The sequence below is a fragment of the Corella eumyota genome, chromosome 2, assembly GCF_963082875.1.
Source record: "Corella eumyota chromosome 2, kaCorEumy4.1, whole genome shotgun sequence".
NCBI classification, from domain to species: Eukaryota; Metazoa; Chordata; class Ascidiacea; order Phlebobranchia; family Corellidae; genus Corella; species Corella eumyota.
This window is the reverse complement of record NC_137491.1, coordinates 12,651,249-12,666,188: the sequence shown is the minus strand read 5'-3', so window position 1 is coordinate 12,666,188 and position 14,940 is coordinate 12,651,249. Positions and strand designations below refer to the sequence as shown.

At 31.2% G+C, this 14,940-nt stretch overlaps 1 protein-coding gene across 1 annotated transcript; it reads right to left on the bottom strand.

Annotated features, from left to right (window-relative positions):
- Window positions 1-289: 289 nt before the first annotated feature.
- LOC145743700 (uncharacterized) lies at window positions 290-14,736 on the bottom strand. Its single transcript, XM_082561731.1, is given in 35 exon segments — window positions 290-442; window positions 947-1,084; window positions 1,187-1,334; window positions 1,507-1,640; window positions 1,719-1,963; window positions 2,381-2,517; window positions 2,703-2,984; window positions 3,343-3,491; window positions 3,793-3,924; window positions 4,118-4,261; window positions 4,591-4,705; window positions 4,867-5,102; window positions 5,217-5,624; window positions 5,918-6,067; window positions 6,272-6,571; window positions 6,746-6,992; window positions 7,445-7,647; window positions 7,983-8,099; window positions 8,235-8,495; window positions 8,829-9,015; window positions 9,265-9,399; window positions 9,557-9,887; window positions 10,116-10,273; window positions 10,445-10,637; window positions 10,776-10,938; window positions 11,101-11,258; window positions 11,602-11,816; window positions 11,878-11,977; window positions 12,123-12,300; window positions 12,467-12,613; window positions 12,862-13,032; window positions 13,366-13,478; window positions 13,600-13,791; window positions 13,882-14,070; window positions 14,175-14,736. Coding segments are annotated over 35 exon segments (6,891 nt in total).
- Window positions 14,737-14,940: the final 204 nt, after the last annotated feature.

The following is a 14,940-nucleotide window of genomic DNA, read 5'->3' as shown; positions in this document are numbered from 1 at the left end:
CTGGTGTGGTTATCTTAATTCGAATAATAACCTAATTATTTAATATGTCTGTTACCTTAATTTATCTAAGCTATGCACGAAAATAAAAGTCCAAGGGCTTTATGCATTTCAATTTTTTAGATTTTTAAAATTATAAACCTGCCATTCTGTGAATTTTCTACATTCCTTTATTAGAATACAATTATTACTAACTAAATATTTAAAAATGAAGTATACAATAGTTGGCTTTTATTTCAATACTAACACATTAAATTTAAAACAACTTACAAATATTACACAAAATTAAATTTTAAAGATTTAAATCTGGAAACAGGGTTCGGGCATTTGCAAGGACAATTGGACGAACAGAAGGATAGTAGTTGAGAACTTGTTGCAAGTCGTCCATGGTCATACTGAATACATCAACATATGTACGCGCACGCAAGCTTACTGGGCGTTTAACCTTAAGAAAAATAATTTGAAAAATATTTTAGGTTAATTGTAAATCTTATATATTACGAACCAAGTTAAGCTCACCTGGAGCAAACTTTACTGGCAGTGGTGAAGTGGTAAGAACACTTGCGACACCACACATGAGGTTGTAGGTTCAATCCCTACTGATCTCATGCTGTAGCGCCCTTGAGTAAGGCGCTATAAACAGTATTAACTCCTGCTGAGCCAGCACTTAATCAGCAGCATAATTACTGGGCAATTATAATCTATAATATCCCAAACTGCCACAGGCAACTCGAGACTGGGTCGGAGTAACTGATGTTACTCTATGTTTAAGTCGCACATTCGACGTTCCACATCGGGGATAAAAATATATACCAAAAAAAAATAAAAAGCTATTGTAAAATGTTTACATAGTACATTACAGCTTTTTAACGTTACCAATTGGACCGATAATGTATGCACAAAGAGATTTAAATGGTCAGCCATAAAGAAAATGTTTTTTGTTTTTTACCTTGCACAGTACACTTTTACAGAGGAAATTTTCCCCTTCCAATACAAGCCTTACTGGTACAGTTTTGCCACTGTCCAACCTTTTCATGGCTTCAGCTATACCATGGTGCATGATATACATTTCACTTCGGATGTCTCCCTGTTTTTAGTTACAGTATAATATAATAATGTACCTTACATATACCCACATTTTAAAGTTGGGAATAAATTTAACAAATGGTAAAATTGAACATTAACATACTTGCAAGCAAATGTAGTCACCAGGCATGTAGGCAGTAGGCTTCATCACCATGCATAAATGTCTCAAAAAGTTATCTGGGCAATCTTTAAACAGGTCTAAACTGTCTACCATATCTCTGCATATCTGAGTATAAATGTCTGCTCTCAAGCTAAATAAAAGAGAGCATTCTTTAATAAACTGGCTATTTCTTACTTCTCTTACAAATGTTCTCATGCACTGAACTTTACTGTAAACAATCTATCGGCTAAACTGTAATTAATACCTGTAGTTTTAATTTTTTCTGGTTAATATGTTATAATAAATACTATTTTTTAAGCTACCTAAATGAGAGATCAGGAAATAAATTCATGACATTTGCACCTTGACTTTTCATCCACATGTAATCGTAATACTGGATGACGTGGTCGAATAACTCTTTCTTAAACTTTAAATCATTCATGTAGCGTCGCACAGCCTTGTTTGTGGCAAAATATGGTTAAGCTTTATGCTATGTTACTTTTCATGCTATGTTACATTAAAACTTAGTACTTACAATTACTCCTTGTTCGTACCAAACTCTTAAACTTTCATCATTAGCAAGTGTTGCTGCCACCATACCAAGAACATAACCAATTACTAGTTTACCAGTAACCATAGTTAAACAGGCATATATCATTTCAAGTTGGTTTTCCGGCTTAATATCACCATAACCAGTTGAGGTCATAGTAGCTACTGTCCAGTACAGACTATCAGCCCATGGTATGAGTTGATAACCAAAAATTTGCTTGTTAACATAATCTACAAATTTCAACCAAGTTTATTTTAAAGGGCAGTCTAGTTTAGTGTTATAAGGGTGATAAACAACAAAATCCTTTCAAGCCTTAAAATTCTGCCTTAACTTTGAGTGCTATGCACGACTAGGTGTTAGAAACAAAATAGCGTTTCTATAATACGCAATTTCCTAGGTTTTATCTCCACTGCCTTCATGTTATAGCACAAATAAGTTGAATACTACAAATGGTAGCTTATGCTAATTTAAGACAGTTGGACAGAAGAATTTTATGTTTGGTATGTAAAGTCGGCCATTAATAAATATAATAAGGACAACAATTTTTTTTTAATTTCTGAAAAATTAACTTCAGCAATGCCTTTGGCCAAATTAATTAAAAACATCATCTATTATATAAAATGTGAAGAAAAAATACAAATAAATACCTGTTATTGAAGCTGTTGCCCAAGATTGAGCTTGACAAACACTGTTAGGACATGCAATTGCATACCACACACTTCCCATTGAATTAATAATAAAAAGAGCACACAGCACAAACTTGTACATTCGGAATGTTAGCGCTCTATTTATAAAAATATAATGTTAAATTTGGCCAGTTTAAATTTTACAGAGAAAATTAAAAAAAGTTATGAACTGGCATTAAAAACAATCTGTGTAATTTAAAGACAAGCAACTAATCCCCTTTTTATTAAATATAGCCTTTAAAGAAACAAAAAACATTTAAAAATAAGAAAATTTATAACTTACTCTTTTTTAATATCATTCTCCCAAACTCTGAAAACATAAATGACACGATACATTCTTAAAACCCTGTTCAGCCTTGCATAAGATAGCACTGCCAGTTGAACGGCAGAACCACCACTTATGAGGTGAGCTAGAAGATCAAGAGGAGCATTTGACAAAGCATCAAGGAGAAATAAAGAGGGTGTTTTAGCATAGCGAGTATGTATCTTATTTTGATCATCAACGTTGGTGCTAAATTGATCTAAGTAACTGGTGTGGAAAGACATGATCATATCTAATGCAAACCTATGGAAAGTCACATGTTTGTTTTATTATACTATGGAATAATCTTCACATAAACCAATTTAATACTAGCATATCTTACAGGTTTAAGCTAGACCTAATGGAAATTTAAAAGCAAAACTTATTAAAAAGAAGGCACAATGTTGTTGCAACAAATATTGAAAAATATTTTAAAAAATTTTTCTTTATGATATTTAAATTCGTACTTGCAAACTCATTAATGAGTTTATGATTTATTTTTAAACAATGTGTTAATTATAAACCAGTTTACACTTAAATTTACAAAATTTATTTTTTATTTTTCATTACAAATATTTTGAACCTTAATATTTTTAATTTAAAAAATTAAATAAATACATACCACACATCAATGATGTATCCCAAAACATACAAGGTAGAGTAATGATTAAAGAAGCAAGGTTGGTATATAGCAACTGAGGCAGAAAGAAATGCCAAAAACACAGAAATATGACTCCATGTATAACTAAAGTTCGAATCTCGATCCATTACCTAGGCAAGATGTAACCTTATATTACTTAATTGTGTTTAATTGTATGAACTTATTAAAACTTTAGTATTTATAATGTAAAAAAGTACATTTTACTACATAGACTTTTTGCTTGAATCCGATCTTTAAAATGCCCTTAACAGGTTGTATAATCATTAATTTTTCAAATAAAAATCAAATAGAAAACTTAATAAAAAATTCACAAAAATCGGAATTGTTCAGAAATCAAAACATTTTTGTTATGAATATTAAAAGGCGCTTTGAATATTTTTAAATGCATAGGAAATATAAATGTTGTGCTACCTTTGTAAACTTCTGTTTATCTGATCCATCTCTTCTTCTACCATCTTGTGAGTAAAGATTGGCGGAGTCCAAAGCAGCCTGACTGGGTGTTTGAGTGTAAGTTAGTGAGCGAGTCCCTTTTACATTTCGGTCCTAAAAGCAAAACAATAAAAAACCTTTATTAGTGTAAAACTTTCAAAAATTTGAAAATATAGATTTCAACATTTATATTTTCAAATTTAAAGCAAACTTGACAGTTGTAGTTTATATATAAGTAACAACTCCCATATAAATTTGAAACAAAATTTAGCTTTAAAAAAAACAGGCTAACGTAAAAGTAACAAACCTGGGCAATTTTAGTCATGCTTTCTCTAAACCTTGGAAAGATTTCCAAAATGTCATCCAAATCTTTTTTGCTTAAAACATTTAAGTCACAATTTGTTAAAGCCTTAATGGTTCGACTTCTTGCTGTGGCAAGTAAAAGTGCAACCTACAATAAATATAAAAATCATTTTTTTTAAAAAATAGTAACTAATTAATGAAACGCCCTTTATGCAAAACTTTTTTACATGAATTGTTTTTACGATTTTTACTATTTAGAAAAGCCAACATTGGCAGTTGTTATATTTCTGCATACAACTAAATTGTAACCCTTTTCTTCTTTATATAAATGATAAGCATTGTCTATTATACTCCAGTATAGTAAATACATAAAAACTTAGTTATACAAATAAATTTTAGCCCCTAAATTATAATTAATTTTACATATCACTCCAACATTACTAATGTATTCAAAAGGTATTTTGAATATGTATTTACCTCCCCAAAATGTTGTCCAGGCCCCAAAACAGTGGCAACTGTTTCATCATCTTCCTCCATGATGGCCACATTTCCTCTTTGTATAAAAAACATTTCGTCTCCAATATCATTGCGCCTGTAAAAGTTAGTATAACAACATCAAATACCAAAAAACTATAGTTACCTTTTAAACCAACACATTTTAAAAATAGATTTACATAAGATATTATACTTATAAATTCCTACATAGCATTAGGTTATTTATCCTTAGTTAAGAAAAGTTCCTTATACTCTTACCTGCAGATAATGCTTTGCTTAAGGTATAATGATGGTTGAATATGAGTTGACAGAAGTCTAAAAAATCCTTGAGTTTCCTTATCAATATTTTCACCTTTTCCAAAAGCTTCTCTGATCATGGGATCATACATACTCTGACATACACTTGTTCGAATCGAAGGTGGAAGGCCAACCAACAAGTAGTCTGGGCTTACACCTTGGGTTCTGTCCCATAAATAGCAATAGTAACTCAAAACCTGTGTAAAATACAAAGCAAAGTGTAAGGGCACAATTTTTTTTAAATATTCTTTAAAAATTTTGCCCTTTTTCTACTGCTGGCAGTTGTAAATAAATTATTAAAAAAATCCTACCTGGCGTTGTGTTTCTTTATTAACATCATACACTTTAAAAAACTTAAAGATATCGGAAAGCCTTCCTTTGTAATGTCCACGTTGCATATCGTCAGTCTGAATATTAGCTGAAATATCTCCCAAAATTGAGGAATAGTAAATCGTGCCAGAAATCATGACAACAATGGCAAAGAACATCTCCGTTTGCATTCTGGCACTGATGTCACCATAACCAACACACACAAGTGTTGCTGTGGCCCAGTACAAGCTGACAATATACTGATCAGTAACCGACTGTAAAACATCAAGAGCTGGAAAGACTGAATTTGCTCCTATGTTTCCAATCCATGAAGAATTGTGGATGTAAGCTGATACCCCAGTGGCATTAATCTTGATCATCTCAGGCATTGTTTCATATAGAGCATTGTTCTTAAATATACTTTTGTTAGTTTTTTAATTTAGCTGATAAGTTAGGTAAAAAATAGATGAATAGACCAATCAAGATATGTTTAAAAACTGCAATTTATTTTTTTTGTAAAAAAAACAGACTTGCATTTTGCTGATCTCATACAATAATTAAAAGAAAACTTTTAATAAGTCTTGTACACAAATGAAGTCTAAAAGTTTGGCTTTATTTAATATGGCATGAAATTAGTAAAAATCAAACTGAGACCTACATTACTACAACATTTTTTTGTTAAATTTCATCAGACTAAACTTACATTATAAACCTCTGCAGGACAGGCTGCAAAAAAGACAAAGCAAGCAAACCAGTGATGAATTAAAATTGCATACAAAACACTGCTGCAATGTTTTAACCATCGCCTAGGTTTTCTAATATCAGACAAAAAGAAAGACAGAAGGCTCATCACCTAAAAAATATAATAAAAGATGTGAACAATAAATTGCTTGAATAAAATCCTAAATCTAAGGAAATATTTTAAAAAATAATTTAAAATAATAGATGCCATGTAATAACTTTAACTCTAATATTGTGTCATAGAACAAGAAAAGTCTTGGGTTAAATTTATTAGTTTGCAAAGCTAAATATAAAATTCACATTAACTTGAACCAACCTTGCTTAGAAGCAATAAACGAAGCAACCTGAACACAGCAACAAACTGCCACTGTTGTTGGCTCATTGGTGATCCACTTAAAATTCCTAAAACAACCAGCTCTATAGGTAACCAACAGAAAAGGTCCACTGTGAAACTGGTTTGAAGATAATGCTTAGCAGTTTGAATGGGATGAGTGACTTTGACACTTTTACTGTCATAATAGCATGTGTGTGCTTTGATATATTGGTCAACAAGACATAGTAAGTCAAGGAGATATTGAAAGGTTAATATACCAGTGTTGCATGGAATCATGGTCATCTAAAAACAAAATAAAAGAAATATCTAAAGATAATTATTTATTTTAAGATAGATAATATTTTGTTTAAAAAAGTTAAAAAATTTGTTTTAAAAGCCTTATTATTGTTATTGTATTAAAAACACTAAATTATCAATGCAGTAAAACCAAGTGAAAAAATATGATTCTTTTTTTACCTGCAAGGGAACAATAATCAAAGTTGCCACAACTAAAACCAATCTAACTATCTCATACGCAATGTAAGGTCGGCTTAGAGGATCAAAAGTAATGGGGAGTAGAAGGAATAATAAAGGCGACTTGACAGCATCATTGCCAACTTCGTTTGTATGTTTCTTGATCAAAGGTTTTCTTGTAAGTCGCCCTGAGTACAATTTGGTCCCCCCTTCGATTTCAGTTACTTTGTAGCGATCAGTCATTGTAACTCTGTTAACGATCAATACTTACACTTAATTTATTTTCTGTTTTAAATATTGCATATCTGTTTTACATAAATTCAAAGACAAATTGACATAGAAGAAGTAAAAATCAAATAACTTCAGATCATTGATTTAATTTCCACTGATTTCTTGTCATAAAGCCCTTGAGTAGGGCGCCATAGTCGGTACAAACTCCTGCCGAGCTCAATTAACTGGCAGACTAATTATTGGATAATAATACCATGTTATTTAATTTCAAATCTGTCAAAAGCAACCTACTATAAGGTTGTTAGACTGAAAAGTCAACTTGACTACACCAACAATTAAATTATAAAAAAAAAAATAAAGATTTAAAACATTATTTTACCAGTTTAATAATTTCAATATAGAATTTAAATCTTTATAGACCTAATACTAATTAAATACTAACCTACAATTTATAAAAAAAAATAGTTTTACCCCATCCTGCTGGTTTCATTTCTATTTCTTATGGCATTTAGGATTTTGTCCCTATAAGTTTGATCATTCTCAATATTTTCCATCTGAGCTTCAAGTACAGGGAAGGATTGTAACACTTCATCAATGTCTCCTCTTGTCACAACTATCACTTCACATGCTGTGTCAGCTACAACAGTTCGTGGGGATCCACATCCAAATAGAATCTAATTTTAGTAAACTTCAACTATTATCTCATTTTTTAAATTGTTTGACCATAATCAATTTTTTAACATTAAAAAAAGACATATATGAACTGATTGCCTACCTCCAAAAAACATTTTTAACATAGTTGCAACTTATTTATGCCCCTTAGGTTATACCTGCACACAACATTTGCCAGTTTTTTTCATATTCAAGGCTTTTAAATAGGACATATATACTTACTCAATGACATAAATAAAATCACTAGACTCTTAACAGCACAGATGTTTAATATTCATATTCACGATTAATATGTACCACTCAAAAGATGGTAATTTTAATATTAAAGAAAAGTTACCTCGGCTTCACCAAAGTAATCTTCAGGAGCAAGATGGTCGACAATTTCCTTAAGATCTGGAGTAACAACATCACAATGTCCTTGTTTAATGATGTACAAGTTTCTGGATAAATCTCCCTTAAAAAGAATTCAGTCAAAAAATTAATTTCTCATTTTTTTTCTATCTTATAGTTAATTTTAAAAACAAAACTTTAAGAATTACCTTAAATTTGTAATTTGTAACACAATAATAATTTTTACTTAATTACTTACTTCGTAAATGATGATGTCACCTTCAGCATAATGATACATATTAGCGTGATTGCACAACATTGCGATAAACGAAGGTTCAACTCCATGGAAAAATGGAAGTCCTTCTATAAACTTGTTGACAGCTTCATATAACAACACACTGTGAAGTTGGGATGTTAACTCTTTGCCGATAATTTCGATTCCGGGTGTCGCAGTGCCTTGGTAACGCTCCCACTCAAGCAAACGAACATTCATAACTCGCTTAACCAACCCATAAGGTACCTTAAAAAAGGTTAACAGTTAAATAAAAAATAAAAATAAGTTAATTTTAGAGCAAGTTTGCCAGGAATTAAAACAAAAAAATGATTGAACCAAAGCACTAAACCAAAACTCATTTAAAAAAGTTTTGATTTTAATTTAAAAGTAACAAGTTTAGGCTAATCTCTTGGCTTAAAAAGGACTTGAGATTTTTACTTATATGCAACAAAATAAAATAAGAACCTAAAACCATAAAAAATGTTTGTAGATTACCATACATAAGGTTAAAGACAACAAAAAACTTAACTAACTTTTTGTTTAGTGTTTAAATTTAGCATTTTTATTACTTATACTTACATCATGTACGGTCAGGTAATGCTTAGTTGCTCGCATTGAGTTGGTAAAACTGACAATTGCAGCCTCACTGTTTGAAACTGTTGAAGCGATCACAGCGACCAACCAACCATACATCACAGTTCCTATAACCATTGTTGCAAGAGCAAAAACTCTACCTGATGTGGTACTTGATGATATGTCTCCATAGCTAGTACAATACAACAAGATTTAAATTGCAACACAAGTTGGAGTTTAAGTTTAAAAATTGTATAGCCATATTATACTAAAAAACTACAACAAAACACAACAACCAAAACAAATAAGTGCTAAAAATAAAATTAAAAAGCTAGCGTTTATCTTAGGCAAACAATAAGTTAATTAATTCTCAAAATATTAAAAAAAATCGACAAAGCTGATACTTAAACATTAGTTTTTACAAAAAATTTACAATATTTACCCCGTACTTGTCATTGTAGTTGAGGCCCAATACATTGTCTTGATGTAATCCTGAGCTCTGTTTGTTTGATATTCAATATTAAACACCCAGGCCCATGATCCAAAACGACATTTGTACAATACAGAATCCAACGAACTAAGCAATTAAAAACTTTAATTAAAATAGGGGGCAAATAACAATAAAAAAGTTTATAAAATCAAAGTTTTATTCAAAACATTTTCATTTTTTAAATGCTAGTAAAAATATTTATAACAATTTTTGACTTAACACAAAAAATTTATACAAGACTTACCTTTGCATGGCATAACCACATGACCACCAAAAAAACACACTAGCACACATGTGTGTGAAAGTATAGATGTACACAACAAACTTGAATGTTCGAATCTGCACAATCTTTACATTCAAACTGTATTCCCATCTGCTAAAACTAGTTGGGACAAACCGGAAAAAATTAATAGCTCTGTTCAGGCGAAGAAATATTAGGGCATGGTGAGGAGCTATGCGACTACATCCAATAAAAGGTGCAATTATTTCAAAAGGAAATACGCCGATGACATCCATCCAAAATTTATCCCAGGTCATGTAGTTGGCAGCAATGTCTTTAAAACTCGTCAAAAACCCTAAAAAGAATTTTTTTTAAAAACAGCATTTTTTTAAGGTAAATATTTATATCTACAAATATATTTAATCATTCAATAATATCACACTCTTTGTTAACAAGAAGTACCTACAATAAAAAGGGATCATAGCTTTTATTATAGAGCTTGTATTTTAGGATTTAATTCCTATAGTGTTTCTAGACAGTTTTAGCCTCATATACAATAAAATAAATTGTTATTTAAACAAACCATTTGGGGTGTTTACTTCTGTCCTAAAATTGATGAATATGTTCAAATAGAGAATTAAATCAATGACAAAGTAGGATAAAATAATGTGAATTACTCCTTCCAATGTGCTTGGATTCAAACCCACAAATGAGATATCATAGGATGCAGGTACTGTTACACTGTGTAAAAATAATTTAACTATAAATTTAACTTCTGAGCTACTAATCTCACGCCTGAATTGCTAATCTCATGTTGTTATCAAATTTTTTCATGCAAATAAGCAATTTTCTAACTGTATCAGTTAAAGGCATGAAAATAAAATTAGGCTAATAAAAATGCAAGCAACTCACATATAAGAAACATTTGCAGATGATATCATTTGACTAAAAGCTCCCCCAGCATTCATGATACAGTCAGCTGTAACACCAAAATCTGCATTTCGACATGCCTTAAATGCTGTTAGTAAGTCAGAATCACAAGTGGTGTAAGTTGCGATTGTTGCAATATCTAATTCTGCTGCCTCAGTACCAGAGTAAGTATGAGCTGAAAGCAAAAAATAAATCATAAAATGGTCAATAAACAACTTTATACAAAATATATTTTTTAGTTTTTTACATAGCCTATATAATTCATCAAAATATTTTTTTACATATCTAATTTATCAAAAAAAATAAATTTAACCTTTTCCTGGTACGGTGGTGAAAAAGGCCATAAAAGTTGTGTACAATCCACATAAAATGCCAACAAAGAACATAAAATTGGTCCAAAAAATCGAAAAGTAATGTTTTGGATTGATAATTGTCATTTGAAACAATCTTTCTTTTAATGTTGTTTCATCTGGATCCTGTTTAAATTTAAAAACTATATTTAAAGGCTGTGCAACATGTAAACCTATAAATCTCAGAAAACTGTATATATATTTTTATTCAAAAATATTTTAAAAAATGTTCTACTTAGAATCAAATTATCTTATCTTATATGCAAAATAATAAAGTTAGAAACTGACCGAATACTTGGCATCACCACCAACAGCATCCTTTAGCTCTTCAGCATTAGTATTTGCAACAATCATTTTAGTTCCATCTGCAAGAGTGGTAGAAGATCTTCTGCCAACATTTGCTGGCTTTCCATTTATTACAAAGTCAATTAAAGAGGGTTTGGGTTCTGTAAAATATACAATATTTTATTTTATATTATGAAAACTAAAAAACTCCTGCTGAGTCCAATAACAAATTACTTGCAGATTAGTAGTAATAATTAGTAAAATTCCAATATAAAAAGGGACAACTTAAGACTAGGTCTAGGTCACAAAAGTTATTCCATGTTTAGATCATAAAGTTGGTCTTTCCACATTGAGAATAAATATATTCAAAAAAACAAAAAATTATACTTCTCTTAAATAATAAAACACTAAAGAACATGTGAAATTTTAGTCAACTTCTAATCTAAATTTTTAAAATGTAAGCATAACTTGAATGCCTAATTTTAATGGTTGATAGTAACTTACCATCACTGCTCAGCATTCTCTCAATGTCTGCATTCTTTTGTTTTTGATGCATATGAATCCTAGATAGATCAACACCCTCATAGTCAGTTGAATAAACTGTCGTCATTCTGCGAGAAATTTGAGCCATTTGATCTGGAGCTGCCATCTCTACTTTGTTGGTCTGAACAGCAGCTGTTGATACAACACTGTTGCGACGCTTTGTCTTTGTTGTTTTTCTAAAACATTTACAACCAAACATCAGTTTATGATTTTAACACATAAAAATATTTAACTTACTCCATGAAAATCTTAAAATCCTCAAATTGAGAAGGTTCGAAAGGCCATTTTCCATTGACTCCACATTTAAGTTGAGCAGCTTCAACAAAGGCTTTGGCAGCTATAACAATTTTTACAATTGGTAAAAATTTTAATTTATAAACTGTTTTACTGTTTAACAATGACATTTTTTTATTTGAGTTAAAAAAATGCATCAATTAAAGTAAAAATATAAATTTAACATATATATAATCTAATTATTTTACCATCAGGATATTCTGAAAGGATAACTCTAAAGTCATGCTTATTAATCAGAAAGATGTCACAATTTGTTTTGCATCGAATTGAATTAATTCTTGGCAGTTCAAACACTAGCAGAACTTGTCCAAATAATTTTCCAGATTGCATCATAGCAACTACTTCTTGCTCATCAGAATCTAAAACCTGTATGTATCAAAATCAATATTTAAGATTTGAAATATTTCACTCCTATTAGTTAATTCTTGCCCTATAAGGTGCAGTTTATCTGCCGTATAATGTTTGCAACTCGCAACTAATCTAAAGGCAGATCTGCAATAATCTACACATGCACCACAAATGGCAAACTTGCTTCTAAAATTCCATTTTGCAAAAAACACATGTTGTTAGCAATCTCCCCAGATCTCTGAACAAATTGATTTTCTAAGTAAACCATTGACTGTGAGACTTAAGCTAAGTTTCGACAAAATTCATCTTTTGTATTGTCCAGCAAGTCGGCCTAAATATTTATTTTATTATTTTTATAAATCAAACATATTCTACACTTATACATATTTAAAATAGGTTTTTAATTGATAAGTTTGGAGACAAAAACAGTAGTTTAAACCAGTAACAAGGCAATATTGATATCAATATTAATAAAACTGTAAAATACCGTAAGATATATATATACTGAGTTCTAATATATTTATTGTGTGAAGTCTACCTTCTAATGTTAACAATATATATAAAAAAACTTTACATCACCTTTCGAATCAACTTGTGAAAAGTAGCCTCTGCAAAACTAGCTTGCAAAGAAACTGGCAAAAGTTCCAATACCCCACTAGCCTGTACATCTTCACCTTCCCATCTGTGCCACAGATAATCAAAATATCTAAGACACAAGTTTTTCACATTATCACTGATGCCCATTCGCTCCTAAAAAAAATAACAAAAATAGATTAGTCCCGTGGAAAGTTCAGGCTAACTACTAGCCTTAGATATCTCGTGGAAAGGTAAGGCTAACTACTAGCCTTAAACATATTCAAATAAAAGTGTTGCAAAAGTTTATGTAAACAAAAAAATTAAACTATTATTTGAAGCGATTTATAAAGTTGCCAAAAAGGTAGTGTTACATTTTTTTGTTGTTTTAGCATGATTTGATTTAAAAAAAACACATGTTTTGTTTAAAAAAATTTCAATATTGACAGTGGGTCATGACCATAATACAACTAACGCATCTTTACTCGAAATATTTAGTTAAATTTTTACCACTTCATCTCTAAATGCAGTATATCTTTGAACAAAACTAGATCTTCTGGCATCGATATTGGTTAACATAGAAGTCATACCACCCATCGTCATTCCATACAAAATCATCATTCCTTTACAATAAAATATAAAGTAAATATGTTATAAGTACTAACTAACTGGACAGATTTCAAAATCGTATGTAAAATCAATGTTAAGCCAGCTTAAAAAGCAAAAATGCGAGATCCTTCCCACCAATCATCATGGCAAAGACAGAATAGAATTTTTCAGCAACTGTGTAGGCATGTATATCTCCATAACCAGTAGATGTCGCTGTGGCGGAGGCCCAATACAAGCTAGTGATGTAAGTGTTATGCAAAAAACTCACTTCGCCATTCAAAGTCTGCTCGCGGTTGGTTGTAGCCTCTAGGACTTTTTGCAAAATTTCTAAATGTTACAAAAAAATGGTTGCATAAAAGTACGTGGTTGCAGAAAGTATCTTTATTGCATACTCTTAGCAATTTAAAAAATTCTCACGTTGTGGCAAAAACATTATCCAACTGTCTCCACCACACAGCGACAAATCAAACCCAGCTTCGTCAGCTCTTGAACAAGCCAGACCATACCAACCACAAGCTAGAAAATGCACCGTCATACTAGATAACAGAGCGTACTTGGTTGTTCTATATATTAGAGTACTTGATCCAGGTTCCTCTTCTCTGATACCTTATTTTGATAAAATATATATAAAATATTATAAACTGTAATTTTATTTTATTTAACATAATGGTGTGTTTATCATATATTTAGCACAATATCAAGGCACTTACCTAAATAATAGAGAATATAGTGAAGACGAAGGTAAGTGCGCTGTCTCCCAACGGCATAAAATACTTCATCACTTCCGGGGAATAACCATCGCAATTGTTCCAAAGGTAAAACAGTAGCAAGGTCGAGATAAAACCAAATGCTGGTTTGATAGCGCTCTCTGACTTTAAGCAAATTTCTTTCTTCCACACCGTCAATCATATGACCCGTTCGAGATCTTAGCAGCATGACAAAATCGTACAAAACATCGATGGCAGAAGCAAAATCGTACATCATTCTGTCAGCCTTGAAGAAAAACATGTAGGGTGCAAAAAAGATACAAAGGGTTATGCATATGCACATTGCAGTTTGAAATGAACGAAGCCACTCGTTGTACCATGATAGTGTTTCAGAACAAAAAGAGTCGGGATGTCCACTTTCTTGCAATATAAAAGCACTTTGTGTTTTATCTAAATTACCAGCCAATTTTTGACTGCTAACTCGTTTGGCAGTGCTAAGTTGCCGATCAAGATCTTCCTGTGTTTCGGCGTCTGCCGGTACCACATCAATAACAGTTTCCGACATGTTGCAGTTGCCAATTGTTCAAAATTAGCTATGTTTTTCAGTAGGCTAAGTTTACCACCAACCTGCTGGTTTGGCACAAGCTAACCTATCGTCAATTAAAAACGTTTTTTTAAGCTGCTTTGAAACGCGTTGTATAATCGAGTTTTTTTTTATCTTTATTTACCAATATTTACCTACTCCATCAAAATGATGGAATTGGGAAAA